Source organism: Netta rufina, assembly GCF_964035555.1.
Source record: "Netta rufina genome assembly, chromosome: 3".
Taxonomy (NCBI): Eukaryota; Metazoa; Chordata; class Aves; order Anseriformes; family Anatidae; genus Netta; species Netta rufina.
This window is the reverse complement of record NC_140125.1, coordinates 22,212,335-22,234,924: the sequence shown is the minus strand read 5'-3', so window position 1 is coordinate 22,234,924 and position 22,590 is coordinate 22,212,335. Positions and strand designations below refer to the sequence as shown.

Sequence of the window (22,590 nt, the reverse complement as noted above, 5' to 3'; positions counted from 1 at the left end):
AGCCTGTAATCAATTTTAAAAATTTAAAAATGAGTACAGAAAGAAGGACTAAAAAAGATTGCTAAATAAATATTAAATTTATAAACTTTATTGGGATTAGACAGTAATGGAAAAATGAAACAGATTGCTTCAGAACAATACATGAATGAACCCAAACCATGCTACCTACTACTACAGAACTAAAATATTTTTTAAAACATATGAAAACTAAATATGACTGTAAGCTACTGCAACACTAAGGTATCACAACCTACAGGTGATATAATGTTTGGAAGAGTGTAATTCTTATTCCCATACAATACTGAATACGCATGTCAGCAAATTATGTTCTTCTGTTGTAGGTGAAAAATCTGGATAATTCTTTAATTAGGTCTGATTTATAACAAAAACTCGACAGCTATGTATAAAATTGGATATCCCTGGGAATATTAAGTAACTTAACTACAGTCAATATTATCATAATAAATATCAATTCAATCAATAAGAAGTGTTTATTAAGGGTAAGAACTAGTTTTAAAACATTGTTTTACAAACAACACTTTTATTTTTATATTACTTGAAGAGTAATATTCTTCATCAGTATATCAAAATATCTGGTATATCAGAAGGGAATTTAAAGAAGATAAATATGGAAAAGAGGAAGAGATGAATGAAGAAAAGTGAGAGACGAATGTAAGGGGAAAATACAAGTTAGAACAATGAAAGCATATGAAAGAAATTAGATGTAGAAATTTGCAAATTTCAGAAGGCCTGGAATGGCAGAATATGGAATCTAAATGTGGCTTAAAAGGAAGAAGAAGCCAGGAATTAGAAACAAATGTTATTAGTAATTTGGAGAGATTCCAAAGCGATAATCACGGGGATCTTTTACACAGAATTATAGTAGTCAGTGCAACAGTTAATTGAGTCTTGACAGGACTTTGTGCACCGGGAATTCAAAGACATGGATTTTGGAGATAATGTAAAAATGAAACTGGCAGATTATTGGTGTGTGCTGCAGGCAGGCAAGGAGGGAACAAAATGAACCAAAAGAATCAGAAAACATGCTGAGATTGCATGATGGATTAATACAGATGCCAGAAGAACTGATGAAGTAGAAATGATGCAGAGAAAGATAAAGAATTTGTTTTTAAGTTACATGAGAAGAAAGGTTATCTATAAAGAGATACTAGTAAGGCAGCTGAAGATGCAAGATAGATGGAGATGGAGAATTAATGACTTCAAGGAAATCTTCAAGAACTATTAGTTGCCAAAGACTGGTGTTGAATGAGGAAGTACAAAGTAAAGGCACACGCAGAAGCAGAGAAAGAAGCACAAGGACCTCATCCTCATCAAGTTAGAAAGTAATTCTGTGAGATAGTCTTGCCTGTCTTCTTTCCATGGCTATTAGGAGAATGGTAATTGTGACAAAGCAAAAAGGCACATAAGGAAAACTGTGAATCTAAACGAGACTAATGAAGAGATTTTTCAGAGAATTAAAGAAGAAATCATGACTATGATGAGTCTCAGTGCCAAGGGGTAGAAACCAGCTATGAGATCATCTCTAGCTTTATTTATTTGTTGTTTGTTTGTTAGTTTTTCCAAATGTCAGAGTCAAGTTTATGAACTTAAAATTTTATCTTAATATTTTATATTTTTTATATTTTTATCCTATTTTTTTGTTAGCAACATGTTTACCAAATAGTTAAATTTCTTGCACCTGCCACAGAATAACAATTAGGCTACTATTAATTAGTTTTCTTATCTAGCTAATATTAGTGAGTTCTTGCTGTTGTTTCAACATTAACTGCCTTGGAAAACACTAACAAAAGCAATTTTTATCTGATAAATTAGTATTATCTTCATTATATGTCATGAAAAACTAAACACCAATTTAATACCAGAGATCAAGAAGCGTTAGCTTGGCTGCTATTATAGCAGCTGGTGCAGCATGTGCCTCCACATCACGTTACAGAAGCACCCATTTTTCTCATCATCTGACATGCATCAGACATGTTCCAGAACCTAGAAACTGTGGAAAAGAGATCTTCTTTTTTACACAGGACCACAAAACAAGTCAATATTAAAGCTGACGTATATACTAGAGGGCTTTCTTGCTATTTTCTTGTCTAGCTTCCTAGACTTCATAGGAAGCAGCCACTTCCAGAAATGAGTTTGATGAAAAACATATGAGCATATTTGAAAAACAATATGAACATATTTGGCCCTGGCCAACCAGCCACAATCACAGCCTGGAAATAAATGTGGGACTGGCCTACTCAGAGGTGGTAGCTCCCAAACCAGTCCTATCCATTGGGCACTGGCCAATAGCCATGGTCTGCTTCTGGAAGAGCAGAAGCCCAGCTGAGACGTTAGAAGTCCTTACAACTTTTACTTAAGTGGATCAAGAACAGACTTATGTTTCTTGCAATATAATTCCACAAGCACTTACAGCTGGCCTTGCCAGAAAAAGAAGTGGTTTGGGGCTTAAGTCGTTGAAGGCAATATCTGCCATTCTGATCAGAATGCATAGTTGTCATACAGTTTGAATTAAGCTTTCAGAGTTCCAAATACTTCTCAAAGACTTAAAAAAAAAATAAAAAAATAGTTATGATCAACGTCTAGCATATAGATGTTACAGCATATAAAAGTAGGCTCCTGGAAAAATAAGTGAATATACTAACAGGTCTTGTATATTCTAATGCTTCTGCTGAGAAATTGCAGCCTCAAGGTGCAGACTTAAGGCCTCTTTGTGTTGTACTGTAAATGGGTAAGTCCTCCCCTAGAAAGGTACTTTCCCTAAAAGGACAGACAGTTTAGAAGACCCCATGCTCTGAGACTAATGCAATTCTGTGTAAAGAATGACAGGAACATTATTAAGATCAGAAGAAGAACCATGTTAAATCGATCACTGGTCTAACCACAATCAAGAGGCAGGACATTACAGTCATCAGCCTGTCCTGATCTTTAATGGAACAGATGTAAAGTCGTGAAACAGCAAATGCATTCTGAAAGATAAAGATGGTTTTCCAATTTGGGATTTACTTTACGGCACTTCAATTACTGTGCTCCCCCTGCAGCAGTAATTGCTAGCAAGAGTACTTAGTTCTCACCAGAGTCACTTTAAGTCAAGCTGCTCTGGACGTTCTGTATGCTCTTGATGTTATACTAAGTTCTGCTTTTAGGTCTTGATAGATAGGCAAAGAAAGAAAGAGTTTTGTTTTGTCTTAAAATTTGCTTGGTACACATGGAAATCCTTCAGGCTTTACCACTGAAGGTAGCTGCAAACAGTGCAACTCATACAAACAAACAAACAAGTACTTTGCCATCTATATTCTTCTACACTGTCTGATACTTTATAACAAGTTAGGTCTTTTGGGGGATCCAGTATTTCACTGCAGAATATTGGCTTTAAAGAGTAAAGTGTTTTTTAAATATATCACATATTTTTGTATGAATACTATCCAGCTACTTGTGAATGATGAGTGAGTTCACAGATTACCCTTACTCATGCTCATAGCATCCCAAATTTGACAACTGTAACTGATGTATTACTTTATATAGAATAGTTCTGCAACTGAAACTAAAGTTGTTCTTTCATTTTGCACAAAATACTTCAAAGACCACTGCAAAATTGACACACTTCAATACCCAAAGTCTATTTTTTAAATTTAAAAGGGGCCCATCAAAATCTCTAAACAAGATATTCTGATATGTTTCATGGTTTTACTCACAGCTTTGCTGAAAAAGTTCAAGATTTTCACCCTAATGACAAATATCAGATTACTGATCAGGCCTTTAGTTGCTCAGATGGAATGCTCTCATGTAAATTCTCAGCTGAAAAGCTCTGAATTTCAAGAAGCTGATGGATTATAGCCTATTCTTAAAAGGAAACAATTCATTTTTGGCAAGCTGTGCCAAAAAACAAATCCCCAAACATCCAGCATGCTGCCCTCCAATGGATTTCGACGTCTGGCTCAGCCTGCTCTTTATAACCTGAAGTATGTGAAATACAAGTATAGTCTGCTGTAACTGATGCTCATTTAGTGAACTGCTGTGTGTACAGCCATGAGAGTATGAGCTAAAGTTCAGCAAAAGAATGGGAATGCTCTATATGCAGGCAGGACTTGACCTCTCAACTTTTAGATATGTTAGAGCCGTGTTAGTCATGCTAACATTGTTGTAATTGGTTTCTAAAATGACACATTAAACAGTGAAGAAAAAACAGAAGTATCCTGGATATGATTTTTTTTTTTTTCTGTTTGAGTATTAATGTTATATGCACGCTAGCAGCAACAATACATTTGAATAATAGGGTTTACAGTACAGGTGCATGAAATATTAAGAGCTCTCAAAATATCTTATTTCCTAAAATCTGACATGTGAAAAGTTGCCACCTTCATGGTCAGAAAACCCCGCAATGCAAAATGGCCCCTCCACAAAGGGGACACTAGCGGGGGGATCCTGTCAGCGTGCTGCTCTGTAGGTGGAGATGTGGGTAGGACAAGCATCTCTTTCTTCTCCTGGCATAAAAAAAAAAAAATCTTTCACTTGGCAGAAAAAGACTAAACGTATCTCAGGTACTAGAAACACAAGCTGTACAGTCTGCTTTACAGAGCTCAACTTGAAGCAGTGCGGATCAGAGCCACCAGCTCTCTCAGCGACGGGGGGATTCTCTGTCAATCTAAATAAATAAGTAAATAAATAAATAAATAAATAAGCAGACAGCGGACAAGCCCAGGCCGGGGAGGTGTACGGGACCACCGCAGGCTCCAGCCCCTGGCTTTGCGGGCGCCCCTTTGCCCTCAAAACGAGCCGGGGGGCCGGAGGGGGGAGGCTGCGAAGCCACCTATTTTTGGCGGAGCGCCGCCATCTCGCAGCCGGGCCCTCCGGGTACCTGTTCCTGTGGAAACACTCCTCCCGCAGCGCCGGCAGCCGGGCCCGCAGCCGGGCCAGGGCGGCCATGCTGCCCCCGCTGCCCCCGCCCGCCCGACGCCGCCGCCGCCATGGCAACGGGCCGTACCACCCCGCGCCGCCCGCGGGTAGACCAGGCCGCCTGCGGGTAGACCAGGCCGCCCTCGGCCCGGCCCGGCGCCGTGCGGGGAGCGGGGCCGGCAGCGGCAGCCCCGCGGGGAGGGACCGAGGGGACGGAGGGGGGCGGTAAGCGAGGAGGGGGCGCAGTGCTGCCGGCGAGGAGCCGGGGAATGGGAGAGATGGTGGCGGCCGCCTTCCTGCCGGGGCCCGAGCCGCTTCCGGGCCCTCCCGGCGGGGGCCTGCGGAGCAGCGCGGCCGCCTCCTGCCCCCGGCCCGGTGTGTGCGGAGCGGCGCAGCCTCCCCGGGGAGCGGCCGGGGGAGGGAGGCGCCGGGTTCATGTTGCGGGGCGCCGAGCACAGCCCGACCCCAGCTCAGGCGGCGAGGACGAGCTGGTGAGGGCGGGCCGGGGGGCGCCGGCCCCCGCGGAGGGCCCCGGGGCAACGCCTGGGAGCCGGGGAGGGGGCGAGGTGCGGGGAGGCGGGGGGGTCCCCGCTCCTTGCTGCTGGTCTGGGGAAGGGGGGCTGCAGGGCTGAGGGGGGCTGCAGGAGAAAGGGGCTTGGGAGGGGGGCTTTATTTTCGGGGAGGGGGTGTGCAGGGCCTGGACATGCCCCTTGCACGCCTGCCAGGCTCCCCAGCAGCAGGGGGAGGAAGGATTGTCCCCGCGCTGCTGGAAGAGGACGGCGGGCACGCAAACGAAAGCTGGTGGCACGGGGGAGTTTTATTTCTTGCGTTGTGGCAGACCTGTCAAAGGCCCGGGCGCTTTGGTGGAGGTTGTGGAAACGGCCGGTGAGGTGTGGCTGCCGTCCTGAGGCTGCTCGGTCGCGAACCGAGCATCAACAAGTGTGGCTGCAGCCGATGAGCAAGGAAAGCTTAGCCAGTGCTGCTGCGATGTAATTCACACGTCAGCTGTTGTGTGTAAGCCCAGATGTTAGCATAGTGACTCTACAGGGTGTATCGTTTTCTTCATGGGACTGTGGAAACTGGGTAACAGAAGAGAGCAATGTGGGTTTTATTAATATGCCATGGAGGCGTAAAGGCTGTAGGTGAAGAGACTCGATGGAACGGAGCTGAAAAACCAATTGTTGTTTCCTTCAAAACTTGCTGTTTTTAATTTCCTACGTGAAGTTTTCAGTATCTTGTGGTATGTTAGGTACCACTTGATGTGTGTAACTTTGTTTCACTTTAACTAATGGGAGTGGAGAGGAGGTTGGTACTTCTTTTATTTTGTTTTTCTTGAATATTGATGATAGTTTGAGGCCTGGGTTGAGGCTTTGCCACTTTTTCTAGAGGGAGCGTTATTGTCGTGGTTTAACCCGGCTGGCAGCTAAATACCACGCAGCCGTTCGCTCACCCTCCCCCCTCCCTCTCTGGGACGGGGGAGAGAAATGGAAAGTGAAGCCCGTGAGTTGAGATAAAGACAGTTTAATAAGACAGGAAAATAATAATAACATAATAATAATAACAATAATGTTACAATGGTGATAATAGGAAAATAATAATAATATGTACAAACAAGTGATGCACAATGCAATTGCTCACCACCCGCTGACCGATGCCCAGCCTAACCCCGAGCAGTCCGGCCCCCTCCCCCCGGCTAGCCACCCCTATATATTGTTTAGCATGACCCCATATGGTATGGAATACCCCTTTGGCTAGTTTGGGTCACCTGTCCTGGGTCTGTCCCCTCCCAGCTCTGACTGCACCCCCAGCCTACCTGTTGGCAGGACAGAGCAAAAGGCTGAGATGTCCTTGGCTTGGTATAAGCACTGCTCTGCAACAATTAAAACATCGGGGTGTTATCAGCACTCTTCTCATCCTAAGCCAAAACACAGCATTCCACCAGCTACTAGGAAGAAAATTAATTCTGTTCTAACTGAAACCGGGACAGTTATGTATACAGTCACCTGCAGGTAGGGTTGCCAGGTCTTCAACAGGTTTTATTTTATAGATCACTTTGCTTCTTACATGGCAACAGGAAAAAAGAGGAAGAAAGAGGCTTAGTTCTTAATTTTCTTACAGAACGAACTTCTTCCTCCTACATTTCAGCTGATACCACCACTTTGTGTGTGTGTGTGTGTGTTGGGGGGGGTAGTATTTCTATGGCTTTTTAGGTTTTGATAAATGAGAAACAGTCCTAATTAGAAAGCATTTTGCATAGATAGTATACAGTTCTAGAAATAATACACCAGCATTGGTAGGCATATGGATGTGCCCGTAAATGTAACTTCTTTTGGTTGTAGTCTGTAAATCTTCAGAGAATGAGGTATGCTCTTCTGGCAGAATTATTTTTATTTCAGTACCAAGACTGTCTATAGTAGTAACTCTGTCTAAGACGTTCATAGCTTGTATCTTCATTCTGGGAAAGTTTTCATTATAGACTTAACATGTCTTTTTTCTTTAAATTTAATTATTTTGTGTCTATATATATTCATTTGGTTCCAGAGACTTTAAAAACAATGTTCAGCAACACAAGGTACAGGAGCTTGGCATATTCTTCTGTAACTGTCATTAGACAGTTATATATAAATACACTGCTTAGAGTTATTCAGCACAATTATTGAAGCCCTATTTATTATCTATAGGATTGTTAATTTAGTAATTCTGAAATACTGCTAGAAGTCAGATGTACTTCTTCCAGGTTTGTCTGGCCCTAATTTTCAGGAGGACCAGCAACATAATCAGCTGATTAAATTCCATTTTTCCTCAAATACTATTAACTTTTCCTCGTGTAGATCAAGTGCAGGGGAATTCCTAAACATGTCTAAAGGAGTTTCTCAAATGCACAGTCAGTACCAAGAATTGATGTGCAGTGTGTAACAGGAGGTATAAAACGTTGCTTGTAGTTGTGTATAAATAAATGTATAGGAGCTGTGCACCAAAAAGAGTTCATAGAAAATCCCAGCAAGTGTAGTAAGTGCACATATTTCACTGTAGAAGTATGACTTCCATAATTTTTCATTTTTTCAATCCCCCTTCTGTACTTTTAGTAGTTTGTGAAACTGATTTGTATATATACACATAACTTCCTACCAAAAAAAAAAAAAGTTGCTATACCTCAAAGATGAGATATAGCCTGGGATTTGGGGTTTGTTTTTCCTTTTTCAGACATAGGCATGCTTCATTGACAGTCTCCTAACTTGTCTCAAGAGTCCTTGGTTCTTGTACTTGTTCAGAATATCTTACATGAAAGTCAAAGTCATTTTCTGATGCTTAGTTCTTGTAAGTTTTTGTTTTGACTCAGGTTTTTAAAATGTTAAAGTGAAGGTTACTTTTGTATCAAGTTTCTTTGATCTGTTTCTGAAACTTACTCTGAATGTGGTGGCTCTTAGCCTTCACAGGAAGCACTGGGTCAGATCCTGAGAAGCGGAGGAGAGCAGGGATTATCTGGTGCTCTCAGCTAGCTCTTCTGCCCCCCGTGACGGTTGGTGCAGGGCTGGAATGTGGTTTGCTAATTGTGTAACTCTGAAAACCTGATTGTGTTGGGGAGGACACCTAAAGACACAGATGGATGCAGACATGTAACTGCTTTGTGGCCTCCTGTCAGCGATGGCCGTTTGATGGCTGTCGAGTTTAAATAATGAAGGCTCAGCTTGTGTTTCTTATACATACCATAATCTTCTATGTAATGTGGGTTTATAAGTTATTTCCTCACCTACTGTAGTTTCTTGCTAGCTATTTAATAATTTTTACTTAGTTGTCTTGCTTTAATTTGTTTCCCCCTTTATGCATATCCCAAGAGCAGGGATAGCTCTTGGGTCTGGAATCTGTAAATTCTGCTGGCCAGGCAGTGAGATTTATCATCTGCTGCACCCTCCCAAAATCTCGCATCTGTTGACTCCAAAGTTTGGTCACGTTCAGTGATAAAACAGCAGAGGTCTCAAAACTATTGTTTTGAGAAAATCGCTTCTGATGCGAAGAAATGGGATTCAAATTAGCACCTGTCTGGGAGTAAAGGTACAGTGCGAGTACAACCAGTTTACAAGATGTTGGAGAAACAAGATTATATAAAGTCAGGATTTATAATCCTGATACTTGAGGAACTACTTGATTTGCTTTTAGCTTGTGATCAAGGTTGGTTGTGATGGCAGCAAAAATCGTGGTTCTGAGGAAATTGCTTTTCTTTGGATTTGTTATTGAGGGTTACTTTTCCGAATTGGTGAAATGGATGTAGTATAAGTATTGCTGTAAAGAACTCTTTATCTATTTAACATAAAAATCTACAGAACCAGAAGGTAAATGTAAATGCAGCTGTCAGATGGTTTAGTAGAAGATACTACCTCTTCTTAAGAGTCCTGCAACTCTATTAGCTGTCCCATCAGTGTATTAAATGTTTGTTACATGTTCAGTGAGTGGTCAGAGCTCTACATTGTTGTGTTTTAGGTGGGAAGTGAATAACAAAAAAAATATGATAGTCGACTTGCATTGAAAAATTAAGTGCCTGTTACTTCCCTCAGTAGTTTCTACACTGAATGTTAATGCTTAACACAAACTGTATTGGAAGAGGTGAAAGCAGTTATGTTGTTTCCTGCAACCAGTACTATTATGGTCTGCTTTGGTAAAGATAGAGAGGAAATGGGTCAGCCTTTAGTGAACTACATTAAAATTGCTTCAGATAAATGTAAAGGTCAGTGTGGGCAAACTATATTTTCTTATAGTAAAATAGAATCTTCTCCTAGTGAAGACATTACAGTTTATTACTAGCTGTGGGCTGTTGCTGTAACAGCATTTTTATAGCCTTGTGTGAGTCATGCTAAACTATGGCTCAACTTATATTTTATGTACCACAATAGGCTGTTCCGCACTCCTTATTACAATCTGTGAAATTTCTCATCTTAGTGAATGCAGTTGATACTGGTTATGTCTTTAATACTTTTTGTCTGACTTCCATTATCACAATTATTTTTCAACCAATTTCAAACACAAATACTTTCATTACAGTAGGCAATGATGATTGAAATATGTGCCACAGGTTTGGAATACAACCTTGACAGCTGGTTGTGATCAGGGCAGAAAGCTGCAAAACTGGACTTGTCTGACAAATAGTGCAGTAGTAGACACATGCTCCTGAATTTTGGAAACAGGTTTCAGTTTAACTCTTCTATCTGGTTGATGATGCTTCAACTACAGCATGAGAAATGAGAGATCCAATAAAACGAAACAAAAGAGATTTCTTGGGCTTTCAGGAGAAGTAAAGTTTTAATGTGAACCACTGACATGTTGAAGGTACAGTGTGGTTAAAAAGCTGAAGAATGGTGTGGTTTTTTCCCAAGCTACTACAAAGGATCTTCTAGTGTCCCAAATTGATCAATTCTCATAATCATCCATTCTAAAGTAATCGTGATATTGTCTGATCTATCCAAAATGTAATGCAGTTAAGGTACAGCTTTATTATGCACAAGACCATGGCTGCAATTAGTAGGGTAAACAAGATCACTGCCCTATACAGATCTTGGTTTATATGTTGCAGCTTTGAGATCAGCGAAGAGCTGTGATATTCAATAGAAATGATAAATTGCAGAAACACTTAAGATTCAAAGTTGTAATTTAGTGGAAACTAAATACTTCACTGCTTGGGGCCTTTTAAGAATCATGCTGTCCCTTTACTTCCAAAACACTTAATAGTGTTCACTCCTCTTGAGTTTCGTCTTTTAATCTGACACCATCTGTATTGATAGTATTTATTGAAGAATTCAAGGCAAGGTTAGATCAGATATATAAATCCAAAGTGGATATATTCTGTTTGATCTTGAAGTATTCCATAGAAGTAAAGCAACTTTACCAGCATACTTGCGCCATTATCTGAAGTAAATTGATATGCCCACTGTAGGAGCTACATTGATTTTAGTGATAGCTATCCATATGGATTAGGGATGCTGAATTGAATGAATTAATCATAAACTGTGGTGTAAGACATTAGTATCCCCATTTTACTTTGTGCTGCAGGGGAAGCAGCAGAATGGGCTGCAAGAATGTATACGTTCCAGTTAATGTTTTGGTATGGTAGCAGGAGAAATCTGTTCTTTCTGGGAGATGAAGGTACCTTTAAGCCTACTAGTTAGTTCTGCTCTGGATGTGAAAGCCTGCAGCAGAAGGGCTGGGCTAGTAGCTGTGGGAACAATGGCTCACACTAAATCTACTGGAGCTCATCTGAATCTTATGCTCCTTTATATTAACTCAGAAGGATAAGAAAGCCCCCTAAACCAGAAGAGCATCTTTTCTGATACCTGCACATGAAAGGATATCTGTCTTCACGGGGTGTTTATCAGTAAGGCTAAAGTGGCTAGTGCCCCCCCGGCAGTGGTTGTAGCTGCTGAGAAATGTGGGCCAGTTCATCTATGTAAGTAAATAGAAAAGCCTGTACAAATATACATGGACTTGCCTTTACCAGTGATTTAAGTTCCTACTTCAAAAGCCAAGACAAAACAAACAACAACAAAAAAAGCCCACTACCCTGTGATAATAAAAATTTAGGAAGTAAAACCAAGATTAGCTCTAAATCATTGTAATGGCACATGTCTATAAAATTGAATCCAAGATTAATTGGCTTTCTCTTCTCTCTCTGGATTTTCAGATAATTATTGCTTCATTTGAAACACTTTTCCTGTTCTGTTCTTTCTCTTGTTTCTGAGAAGTATTTTTATGTGATTATGGAGGTTATGATGCTTGGGAACCAAATAGCTTACGGAAACTTGTAGTATTCTTCCAGAGCTGTTTTCACTCATTACAAGATAATATAAAGATTCTGCTGTACCAGAGCAGAAGAAAGCAGATGAGCCAGAGAAAATGTTACGTTAAGAGGGAGTAATGGGACTACAGATTTGAGCAGGTTAGAAAAAGATATGAGAAACAAATGCAAGTGACACTCTAGTTTCAGGAATTCAAAATGAGCTTGAGTTTGTAGCACTCTGTGCTTCTGGTAATCTTGCAATTGGAATGTGTGAGTATCTGTGAAAAATATTTAAAAGGATAATACGTCTTTATGTAAGAGTTTTCATGACCAGCTTGGGTTTATTCTTAAAGTGCTCATCAGTTCCTTCATTAATATTTAACACTTCTTTGCATTCTTTGCGTTTGTAATCGTCACCAGGTAGGCATCTTTAACGCTGGAGCTCGTGGTGAATGAGAGGATTCACCACGAATGAGGATTAGAGTTCATCGGTCTATTGATGTTCTCTTTTAGTAGTTATGTTCATATAAAGTATGAGTGAACTTACTGAAGCACACTGAGTTAAGCATGCTAAATGCTAGTGAAATTTGAGAAGAGAGGAGTGAAACATGTAAAAGATTAAGGCATCCATCAGACAGTGTGTGTGGTTAGGGATCTTTTTACTTATACAGGCGTGTGATTCTGTTGATGGTGGTGCCTAGATGTGGTAGGAAACTTTGCATTTGATACTTCAGAATTACTCATAGCAAAGTATTCTCTCAACTTAATATCACTTCACTGAATCAATATTTTAAAAAATGAAATAGATATTAGCCATTTGGAAAGATGGATTTACTATTTTAAAAGTCATCTATTATCCAAGAATTGCTATCTTCGTTTTGGCATCTAGGTAGCATCAAGAGATAATTATCCTTTAAAGATTTTATCCCAATGACAACTCTTAAACAGAACTCGCTAATACACTACCAAGGAGTAATATTACATATTCAATTTCCCATTCATAATTTTAAAACATGCTCCCTGCCTACAGTTAGTGAGTGTTCTTGCAATGTGGAATCCCTGAAAATCATAAAAATGTGATGAGAAAAATTAAATACAAACAATAATAGCAAGGTCAACAATAAATAGGGGAAAAAAGATGCTCTTGTTTCCAAGACAGAAAATTGGGATGGTAACATTTTAAAAGGTGTACTAGTGTGTTGCAAGTAGAGTAGGACAAGCTGGCAAGGTTTTGGATCTCATCAGAAATAAGGTGATGTTCTAAGATGGCCATTAAGACTCCATTGCCTAAAGTGACTAAAATTATTTTGGCAGATGAAGTTGTATTTGACACTTTTCAGATTCATTTGTTGGTTTCTTTGTTTTCTTTTTCTCTTGGAAAATACAGGCATTTCAGTAGGACTATGGAGGAGCTGGTTCATGATCTAGTCTCAGCACTGGAAGAAAGTTCAGAACAAGCCAGAGGAGGTTTTGCTGATACTGGAGATCATTCTCGAAGTGTGTCTTGTCTTCTAAAAAGACAGGCAAGAAAAAGGAGGGGACGAAAAAGACGCTCATTTACCACCCATCATCCTTGGGAGACTGGTCACTGTTTAAGTGAAGGTTCGGATTCCAGTTTAGAAGAATCAAGCAAAGATTACAGGGAGAATCATGCTAATAAGAAAGACCACAGTGACTCGGATGACCAGTTACTGGTTGCTAAACGTAGGCCTTCCTCAAACCTAAATAACATTAGAGGCAAAAGACCTCTATGGCATGAATCAGATTTGGCTGTGGACAGTTTAGGAAATAGAACTTTGCGTAGGAGAAGAAAGGTGAAAAGGATGGCAATAGATCTGCCATCAGAAGTTTCTAATGCACTGACAATAACTCAACAGCAGGATAACAGAGATCAAGAAATGGACAATGACAACAAATCATACCAACATCAAGAGTTTTCCAAGAGCAAAGTGAAAAAAAGGAAAGTAGCTGCAGTTCGACAAGGACCAGAAGTCTTGGATGAAGGGGTAGTAATAGAAAACGAAGAAGTGAACCAAGCAAATAAGGACAAAATGGACTATGAGGAGCAAAAAGGCTCAGATGAGAACATGAGCGACAGGTTATTCTTTCTCTTCCTTTTTTACAGAAACTTTACCTGTTTGTTTGCTTATGTTACTATTGCTAATGTTGGAAATATTTTTTTCTTTAATTTCAAAGTTAAATCAGTAGTATCTGTTTTTAAAAGTTGCTCATAGAGTTGTTGAGTTTTTTTTCTCATAAATCTAACATTTTTAATGTACCAAGCTGAGTTGATCAGGCTAAAGGAATTCAGCATAAAATAGTCATGTAATAGAGGAATAACGAAGTAATAATACATTCTAATTGTTCAAGGTGAAGAATGACAGAATGCACTGATGATTAATACGTTCTTTTTCTGGGTATTTCAACTGGTGACAGTTCTCAGACATTCTTACAGACAATAATTTAGATTTTCTAATTTCTAGACATTGGTGCTTTGATTGTTATCTCGTTTCATCAGAAAGGCTGTCAGTGTTTAGATTTGCCATTTAGACAGTATGTTCCTTTGTGTCATGGGCACGAAAAGTCTGCAGGTTGCTAAGGATATACATCATTTATGAAATGCAAAAACCAATTTACAGTTCAGAAACACCTGAGCTTGCCATTAGAAAAATGGGGGAATGATGACCCTTTGGCAGTACACCTCATCCATCCATTCCAGACAGCAGGCATACTACAATGGTAATTGTTTCGAAAGTACTATTTTGACAACACAGTAAGGTGTAAGTCATTTTTCCACCATACACCAGGGACTTTACCTGCAGGGCCTGGTAAGCCTGATTATGTTTATCCCATGTGTCTGATTCTGAATGCAGAACTGTCAACAAGAAAGACTCCTATTAAAACTCGCAACTTCAGTCACTTGCTTGACAGTACTACTGTCTCTGGTTTTATTTGTTGTAGGTATTTTATCTATAAACTGTTGAGCAGACAAATTGGTTGTTTTAATGACAGCAGTATTGATAAGCGACTAACTCAAATTATTGTCAGAAAAGTTCTTCCAAATCTTTTTTAATTACATGCTGGTTTTGTCCCTCACCTGCAGACAACAGTTGAAAGAGCAATGTGAATCTTGACTCTTAAATTCCTAATGTCTTAACTAGTAGAACAGAAGCAGTATTTCAGGGCAGCAAGTTTGATTTCAGACTTCTCACTTCAGTGTTAAAGTTATGGGTTTGACTTGTCAGGGAGCCTTTAGAAAATGTCCTTTCCTTCTTTGATACTGAGAATTGGCCTCCCCCCATATTTGGTATTTCAAGACAGATAATTAGAGTCATAGAAAGGCTCGGGTTGGAAGGAACCTTAAAGATCATCTATTTCTAACTCCCCTGCCATGGGCAGGTCTGAAAAGAAAGTTTCCTTGGAGCTAGGAACTGTTGCATAATTTACTTTATGTCCATATTCTGGTCACGTTTTTATTTTTAAAAGACTTTTCTTTTATGTTTTTAGTTCAGTGCTCAGGCTTCAAGCTCATAAAATGTTGGCATCTATATGATTCCAAAGATTATTTCCTTTGCGCTTGGTTTTGAGCACTGGAATTAAGATTTGTGATCAGAGCATGCCCCTTTCTCATTCTCCCTTATCCTTAATGCTGAACTCCTTGGCCAAGTTCAGACAAATTTGGCAATGTGCGGAGTTCTGGATGATGATTTAAAGCCTACAAACTTTGGCATTTGTTTGCTTTTTAAGTGGCTAAATAGTGAAGAAATCTCAATTGCTGCTTTTGAAAATGAGAGCAGTTGAACTCAGTCCTTTCATGCACGAGATGCCTCCCCTCCAGCATCTGCCAGTTCCTGTGCGTATGGAGGCTGCCCAGTTTCTGGGGACAGGACTGAATGGGAAGCAAGGTCACAAGTTAAGGGACACTTTGCTGGTAATTATGACTATTAATCAAAATATTTATTTGCTTCCACAATTGTGCAAATAAAGTTGTAAAAACTTTTTGAGTAGCAAAGGTGTTCCTTCCAAGTTTTTGCTTGCTGTTTTATAATTAAAGGGATCTGTAGCATTTTTCTTTTTCCCTAGAAGTCTTTCTGGGGGAATTCTCTTTACAAAGCAGAGGAATTAGCAAAGTACAGTGTTAAAATTTATTAAAATTATAAATAACTTCCATCATAACAACTTTCATTTACTTAGATATTAATATGTTAATTCCAGAGGTTTATAATTTATTCAGTGAAATGATTGCAATGTGGCAGTTACCTCAGGTGTGGCTCCTGCCTTATTTGACTGTAGCTGAAGGGGAATGAATACTGGCTGCTGTGGGATATGTCAGTGTTACAGTTTATTTATTTATTTATTTATTTTTGACAAAGGAAAATAAGAATAATTTTGAAAGCTTCAAGTGGTTGTTTTCATGAACTGGTTAGTCCTTCCATGACAATTATGGCACAACTCAAATGTTTTATTTAATTAAAAAAAAAAAAAAAGTCTGTTCTCAGATAGGAAGTCTTGGCAAGAAAAGTGGCTGAAATACTAGGGTTGAAGGTCTTCCAGGCTTTTAAGTACAAAGAACAATTTTTAATAAATGGGTGGGAAGTACCTATGAAAAAGGGAGGGAGGGTGTTATTTTTTGGAGAAATGTGTAATGTAAACTTGTGCACAATAAAATGTAAGGAAAGTAAAGCCATGTGTTTTGTAATTAAAGTGAGGATGGGATGCTTGCTAGAGAGCAGTTTCTAGGCCTTGCAGCATCAGGAGGTTCAAGTTGTGGTCTCCCTCATGAAAGATGGTTCCATCCCCAGTGCTTACAATTCTTTGTTATGCTTAGGGCAATTGCACAAGTTAAGTACTTAATTCTCTGTTCTTATTATATTATGTGTAAAAGACGTACTTTATTATAAGTACAAAAAGTACTTATAAGTACTGCTTATACAGTAAGAATACATATCAGCAAAAGATACAGCAAAAAATTAAGAAAACTTCATTTTCAAGCTTTAAAAAAAAAAAAGAGAAAGGAAAAAACAAAACAAAAACACCTCACAGCTTATTGGCTCTTGATATCATATCATTTCAGATCATGTTGGAATGCCTCCCAAAGGAAGATACGAAACCAAATAATGTAGTTCCAATTAAACACAAATTAGACTAATTTTATCTAATTAATCTTAGCAGCTCAAAAATATAGAGGCTTATTTTTGAGATTAACATTTAAAAGGAAATAGTTTTAAGTGTACTAGTTATTTAGAAACAAAAATTAAAACTAGTCTAAATGTGTAAAAAGCTTAACTAAATTGAAATCAGTTGAATATAAGACTGTATGTATATAGGTGAGTGGAGAAACATAAACACACCTCAACTTCTTTTTACATACGTAGCTTGTATGAAATGTTGGAAGTAACTATAGTATTTATAACTTGTATTTGAATGTGTATGGTGAAGTGATTTTTTTCAAATTGTTCTACGTTTCATTGTATGTAAAATGTGATGAGATTCCTGTGAAGAGAGCAGTCCTGTTATGAAGTAAAGTAATCAAATGGTTTACAAAAAATTCTTTCATGTGAAACTCACCAAATAGCGATCTATGTTATTAAAAGACAAGGGAATATTTTAATTGGAATATTGCTTGTAATGTGTATACAGCAAAGAACAAAAAACTGCCAACTACTGATATTTTTTAGAGAGAAGTATGTGCATGTTGTGTACAGGCATTCTGATTGGAAGCCCCTGACAGAAATCACAGAAAAGTAAACTACCTTGCACTTTTCGTTGGTGCTGTGACCAATGATCATACTTTCTCCAGGGTGACGTTTATTTTCACTTAATTGGCTACCATTGTTGAAAACTTTATTCTTTCTTCCCAAGTAGCATGTTATGAATCCTAAAGCGGTGTCTTTTCCAGAATATTTGCAAATGATGTTTGGAAAGGTAATATGATTTTTTTTCAGACTCCTATACTTCATGGGCTGAAGGGAGCCTTAGACTGCTTTTGATTGAGACTTCTCCTATTTTATTGAGCAGTGGTGTTCCAGGATCAAGCTGAATTGCACACCATAAGAAAGGAGCAGTGAGCATTTGATGGAAGCAGATAATAAAATGCATCAATTGTGTCAGCACCTCGTTGCAGTCACATCTGGCTTAGTGTCAGGGTACCATTAGATTCCTGTGGTTTTATGTGCCAAAAATAATATGCTTTGTAGTTAATGGAACTAGGATATTTGCAGTTTGATTAAAAAAAAAAATCCTATTTTGTTTCCGATCTTTGTTGTGCTTAAGTTCCATCTGAGCACAGCCTTGTCTCCTTAAAATTTTACGACTGAAAGATCAATTGTTCTTTTGATCTGTTTCTTTCTTTCTCTTATTACAGTGAATCCAGCAGTCTGAGCAGCAGTGATGCTGGTTTGTTTACCAATGATGAGGGAAGACAAGGTATTGAAACAATCTTACCCTTCTCTACCCCTCCTCAAACCACATCAGTTGAAATTCTGTAAGCGTTACAAGTTATTTCATAGGTTAATTACTATTTCAGTTGTTATTACTATTTTAATGAGCTGAAATATAGCTTTCTTTCAGGGTTTTTGAAATGTTATGTGTGGGTGTCCTGAATCCATGACTTAATCAAAAACCTGTCTTGAGAAACAGTCTCTGTAATACAATAAACTTAAAAAAAAAATCTTTTGGAGATGTTCAAGGTATCTATACTAATAATTAATTCTTCAGTGGCTCTGGTTTTCTGACAAGACTGATCATAATACTGGCTTTCAAGCTATTTTCTTGACTCTTCCCTGTGTTTATTTTCCCAAATCGTTACAGCAGGATTTTATGATTTGTTTTCACCCAGAGATGGCATTTGCTAAGCAGCCATTCATTTTTTAGCAGTCTAAAACTGAAATCAAAAGATGCACCCTGTTTAAGTCTCTTCCCTCTGAAAAACTTATATTTATTTCACTTTAAATTAAAGATTCCAAAATTTCCTTTATTATGCATGATCTTCTCATATCTTTTTGTGATAAAATAAAGCTATTGAGGATGGAGGTATAAGACTTTTTTTTTTTTTTTTTTTTTTTTTAAGTTCAGTATTTATTGCGGTCTTAAATTAAGTGCAACTCATTTACCTACATTATGCTGGCATTATAGTACCCATCTCACAGAATAGGAACCTGCTGTCTTTGACAGTACACAACAATGAGGCAAAAATAGTCTGTCAGGTAATTAAGACTTGCTTTTCCATTGTCAATTCTAAGTTGATGGTAATGTAAACTATTTTCTTACGTAGTTTATCAAAGACTATTTCTCAAGCCTGTGCAAGAAAATGAAACTTGCTATTCCACAGCAGTGATCTAGGTTAAAGGAATGTTCTTTCTTAAACTCTTCTGTTTTTTCTCTTTTAACATTTAGGTAGTGAGATAATTATTTAGACCATAGAACAGAGATGTCTTCCTTGCTCATGTGTCCAAGGCAAACAAAAACTTGTGCTATGCAGACTATACCTCTCATTCTGTTTTTACTTGTTTTAACACATAGCTTTTCTAAATAATTTAAGCTGTCTTTGAATGTTTAGATCAATCTTCTAACTTCAGAGAAAATTTTCAAAATAAGATACTTCCAGAAGATCTCCTTTTACTTCCCTATGTGATCTTATCTTTTGACTTGCAGTTCGTAATGCATTTCTCCTCTACATTTATATGTAAGGTGACTTACCAAACTTCATAATTACATATTTTTGAAGTACCCTTTGAATATTTGTATCAATATTTTGTCCTTAGATAGTGAATTCTGTTATTTGAATCTTTGAATAATAATACCAAAAATGTCAGTTGCTTTCTGTTTTTCTTATGTTTTGTGGGAGGAGGAAAGGGGAGGGATCAGTGAAAAATAGGTTTTTTTCTCAGTATGGGAAACTTTTTTCAGTTGGCTCGGTTGGAATTCTTCTTTATGTCTGTTTGATTTTTGAGTCTTGATTCAATTTCAATGTCAGGAAGAAAGTGTTAAACCTGAAATAGTATTCTTAATTATAAATAAAAAGAACAAGAATAATTAATCTTGAGGGTATTGTCAGAACAAAATTTTATTTTTTTTCCCTCTAGTTTGCACTGGTCATTCTATGGTTGTGATCAGAAGTCCATTAAATTCACAATGAATCTCATTCAGATATTTTTTAATCTGCATTTAGCTTTCTTTTTGTGAAGACTTTTCCATGAAAGTGTTATTACAGACCCTACTGTAAAAACAAAATTACTTATTTTCTAACAATATTTATTGCCATCCCAAAAGCAAAATGATAGTAATTTTTATCTTTTTATTCCCCTTATGAAATAAGATGATATTTTTATTTCTTTGAATTAATTTATAGCTGTGTTGAGATGCAAGCAAGACTGAAAACAGTGAAGAAAGGGGAAAATAAGTCTGATTAAAAACAAAAGAGAAATCTAGGTGAAAGAAACAAATCTGGAAGAGGACTAGATGAAAACATTAAGGGAAGAACTATCTGATTTTGTTGGCCATCGTTAAAAGCTGTACTCCAGTTCCTGTCTTCACAGTGTCCCTCTTCCAGGATGTATGTTCAGAACATCAGCATCTTGACATCATTTGTAGTTCAAATTTTCTGCACTTCTGACTTCAGGTTTCTGCTAAGTCAAGTGGAGAAGCGGAGATTGATTAATGTTGCCTCGAGAAATGCTTAGTTTAAATGATGTGCCTGCCATCATTCAGAAATTTGGGTAGCAGAGGATAAGAGGATCCTGTTCTCCAGGGCAACGTTTGTTCATTTTGCCTCTCTGAGGTTAAGAACCTGCATATCTCATTTATTGCAGACAAATACTCTTTATAAAATCCTAATTAATTCCTAAATTAATCCTACGGGACAGACTTTCTAGAAAAGAAAGTGATCTAGGGCAGCAATTTCTGAGCAGTTGGCCGGAGTTAAATAATTCAGTATTCAGTTCTGAACTCAGGAGTGACTGACCTTGCAACTTCTAATACTTTCCAAAATTTTTTGTTTGTTTGCTTTCTACCATATGAAATGTACTCTGTTCACAGACTCTCAGAAGAATTTCAACTTTTAAAACTGTGATTTAAGAGCACCAAGTATAGACTTAGTTGGGCATAATAATGGGATAATCAAGATATATTTTGATTGATGTTCACCATTGTTATTTAAAAAAAAAAAAAAAAAAAGAATTATTCAGCAGAAAGTCACCGAAGAAAATAGTGGCTGAACTATTAACAAACCTGCAGTGAGATCTTATAAATTGTATGTTTTCACAGGTTTGTAAACTGGCCAACGCTGGAGTGACATTTAGTGTAGTTAGCAAAAAAACAAAATCCTGTGCAAATATAAAGCCCATGAGCCAAAGTATGGAGGTGGGAGAGCTTGCCAACAAAGTGATAAACTTTCAGCCACGGTTCTTTTTTTTTTTTTTTTATCAGAAATTCTTGCCATTTCCCTTTTTTTCCTTACTCTTTATTTCTAATATCATCTTTATAAATGGCTTTTTTTTTTTAAACAATATTAAAAACTAACAATAATGCTATGTCCAGTGTAGGAAATTTTTGTAAGCAGTTTTGGTAAAGAAAAGAAACGCCTAACCTTTTATTGCAACATATCATACAACATTAATTATAGGCCTAGATAATAGGATTACCTGCAGTTTCAAGGCACTTTACAAGTTGAGCTTTCAACAAAATGCAAACAAATCTAACGTTATTCCAATACTAATCGTTGATGCTGTTTTTGTTTTGGTTTTGTTTGTTTTTTTGGGGGGGAAAGGGGAAGGACTTCCAACCAGTGATTGGTTAATTTACAGTTGGAATCACTTGGCTCAGTGTCCCCAGAGAAGCCTACAGGAATAATTTCCTAAGTTTCCTATCAGAGATGCCTTATAATGTAACAGAAATGGATGGCAATTAGATAATTATGTAGATCCAACACCACAATGAAGAGTATAGAAAGAGTAATTGTGCAGAGGGGAAGCTTTAAAAATAAAAATAAAAATAAAAATTAAGCCAGGAACTGAAGTGCCTTGAAATTTTTACAATTAAGTTGACACTTCTAAGTCTTAAATTGATTCTAATTGATTCATATTTTTTTTCTTTTTGTTGTAATTGAGCATAAATTGCTTCAGAGTAAATCCTTGAAGCATTAGTACTATCCACAAGCAAGTTTGTTTTATTTTAAATAATTGGATTGGAGGCATGGGCTCAGAGATCAGTTTCTGGAGATCTAGAAACGTTTTTGTCTTTACTATATCTGGAAAGAATATGATGATTTGATGCAGTCTTGGACTGAATAGAAGTAGTGTTCAACAGCCCTAAGAGGAAAGGACAGTGCTGTGAATCTTTGGAAACATTTTGAAGTCAGAAATGATTATTTGGATTTAAGTATTACAAATAAAGTAAAATAGAATTCAAGTATTTGGTTACCCCCATCTTAAACAAGGAGGCCCCTGCATTATATTGTCTGAGATGTGGAACTGATTTAAATACAGTCTTCCCTGACTCCTTTTGAAAATGGGATCTCTTTAGGATTGAGCAGCTGTTAAACAAAATGGCCATGGGTGTTCTCACCTGGATAAGAATAGCAGTAATAGGCTTATGCTCATCTTGAGGTGATAATCTGATTGAAAATAGACAAAGGATTCAGAGCAGTTTTAAATGGACAGATAAGCTTAAAAAACAGGTATACCCAGGTCGTGGGAAAATCCTACACGGTGCAGATCCAAAGTTTTGTATTCTGTCTTTGGCAGTAATTGGAGTGCTTAGGAAATAGCATAACAAGTAAGATGTCATATCTGCTTGTTGCTTGACATACTAATATTTTTGATGCACAAGGATGAAAAGTCCCATTTCTTGTCATGTCCCCTACCCTGAACTGTAGCCAAGGTACTATTTCCACTAGCCACTATTTGCCTTAT

The 22,590-nt window shown here is 37.9% G+C and overlaps 2 protein-coding genes across 3 annotated transcripts in view; one reads left to right on the top strand and one right to left on the bottom strand.

The window, feature by feature from the left end:
- Nucleotides 1-4,975, bottom strand: part of SPATA17 (spermatogenesis associated 17) — a gene marked incomplete at its 3' end in the record, with an annotated part of 94,971 nt that extends 89,996 nt beyond the window's left edge. The window contains exon 1 of the mRNA XM_084283407.1: nt 4,877-4,975. Within this exon, the coding sequence (XP_084139533.1) occupies nt 4,877-4,944 (68 nt within the window). The 5' untranslated portion in view covers nt 4,945-4,975. The remainder of the gene's footprint in view (nt 1-4,876) is intronic.
- Nucleotides 4,976-5,277: 302 nt separating this feature from the next.
- GPATCH2 (G-patch domain containing 2) overlaps nt 5,278-22,590 on the top strand; it is a 114,267-nt gene continuing 96,954 nt past the window's right edge. For both annotated transcript variants that reach the window (XM_084283768.1, XM_084283769.1), the window contains exons 1-3: nt 5,278-5,405; nt 13,068-13,778; nt 18,045-18,106. In XM_084283768.1, coding sequence (XP_084139894.1) covers nt 5,350-5,405; nt 13,068-13,778; nt 18,045-18,106 — 829 coding nt within the window. In that variant the 5' untranslated portion in view covers nt 5,278-5,349. The remainder of the gene's footprint in view (nt 5,406-13,067; nt 13,779-18,044; nt 18,107-22,590) is intronic.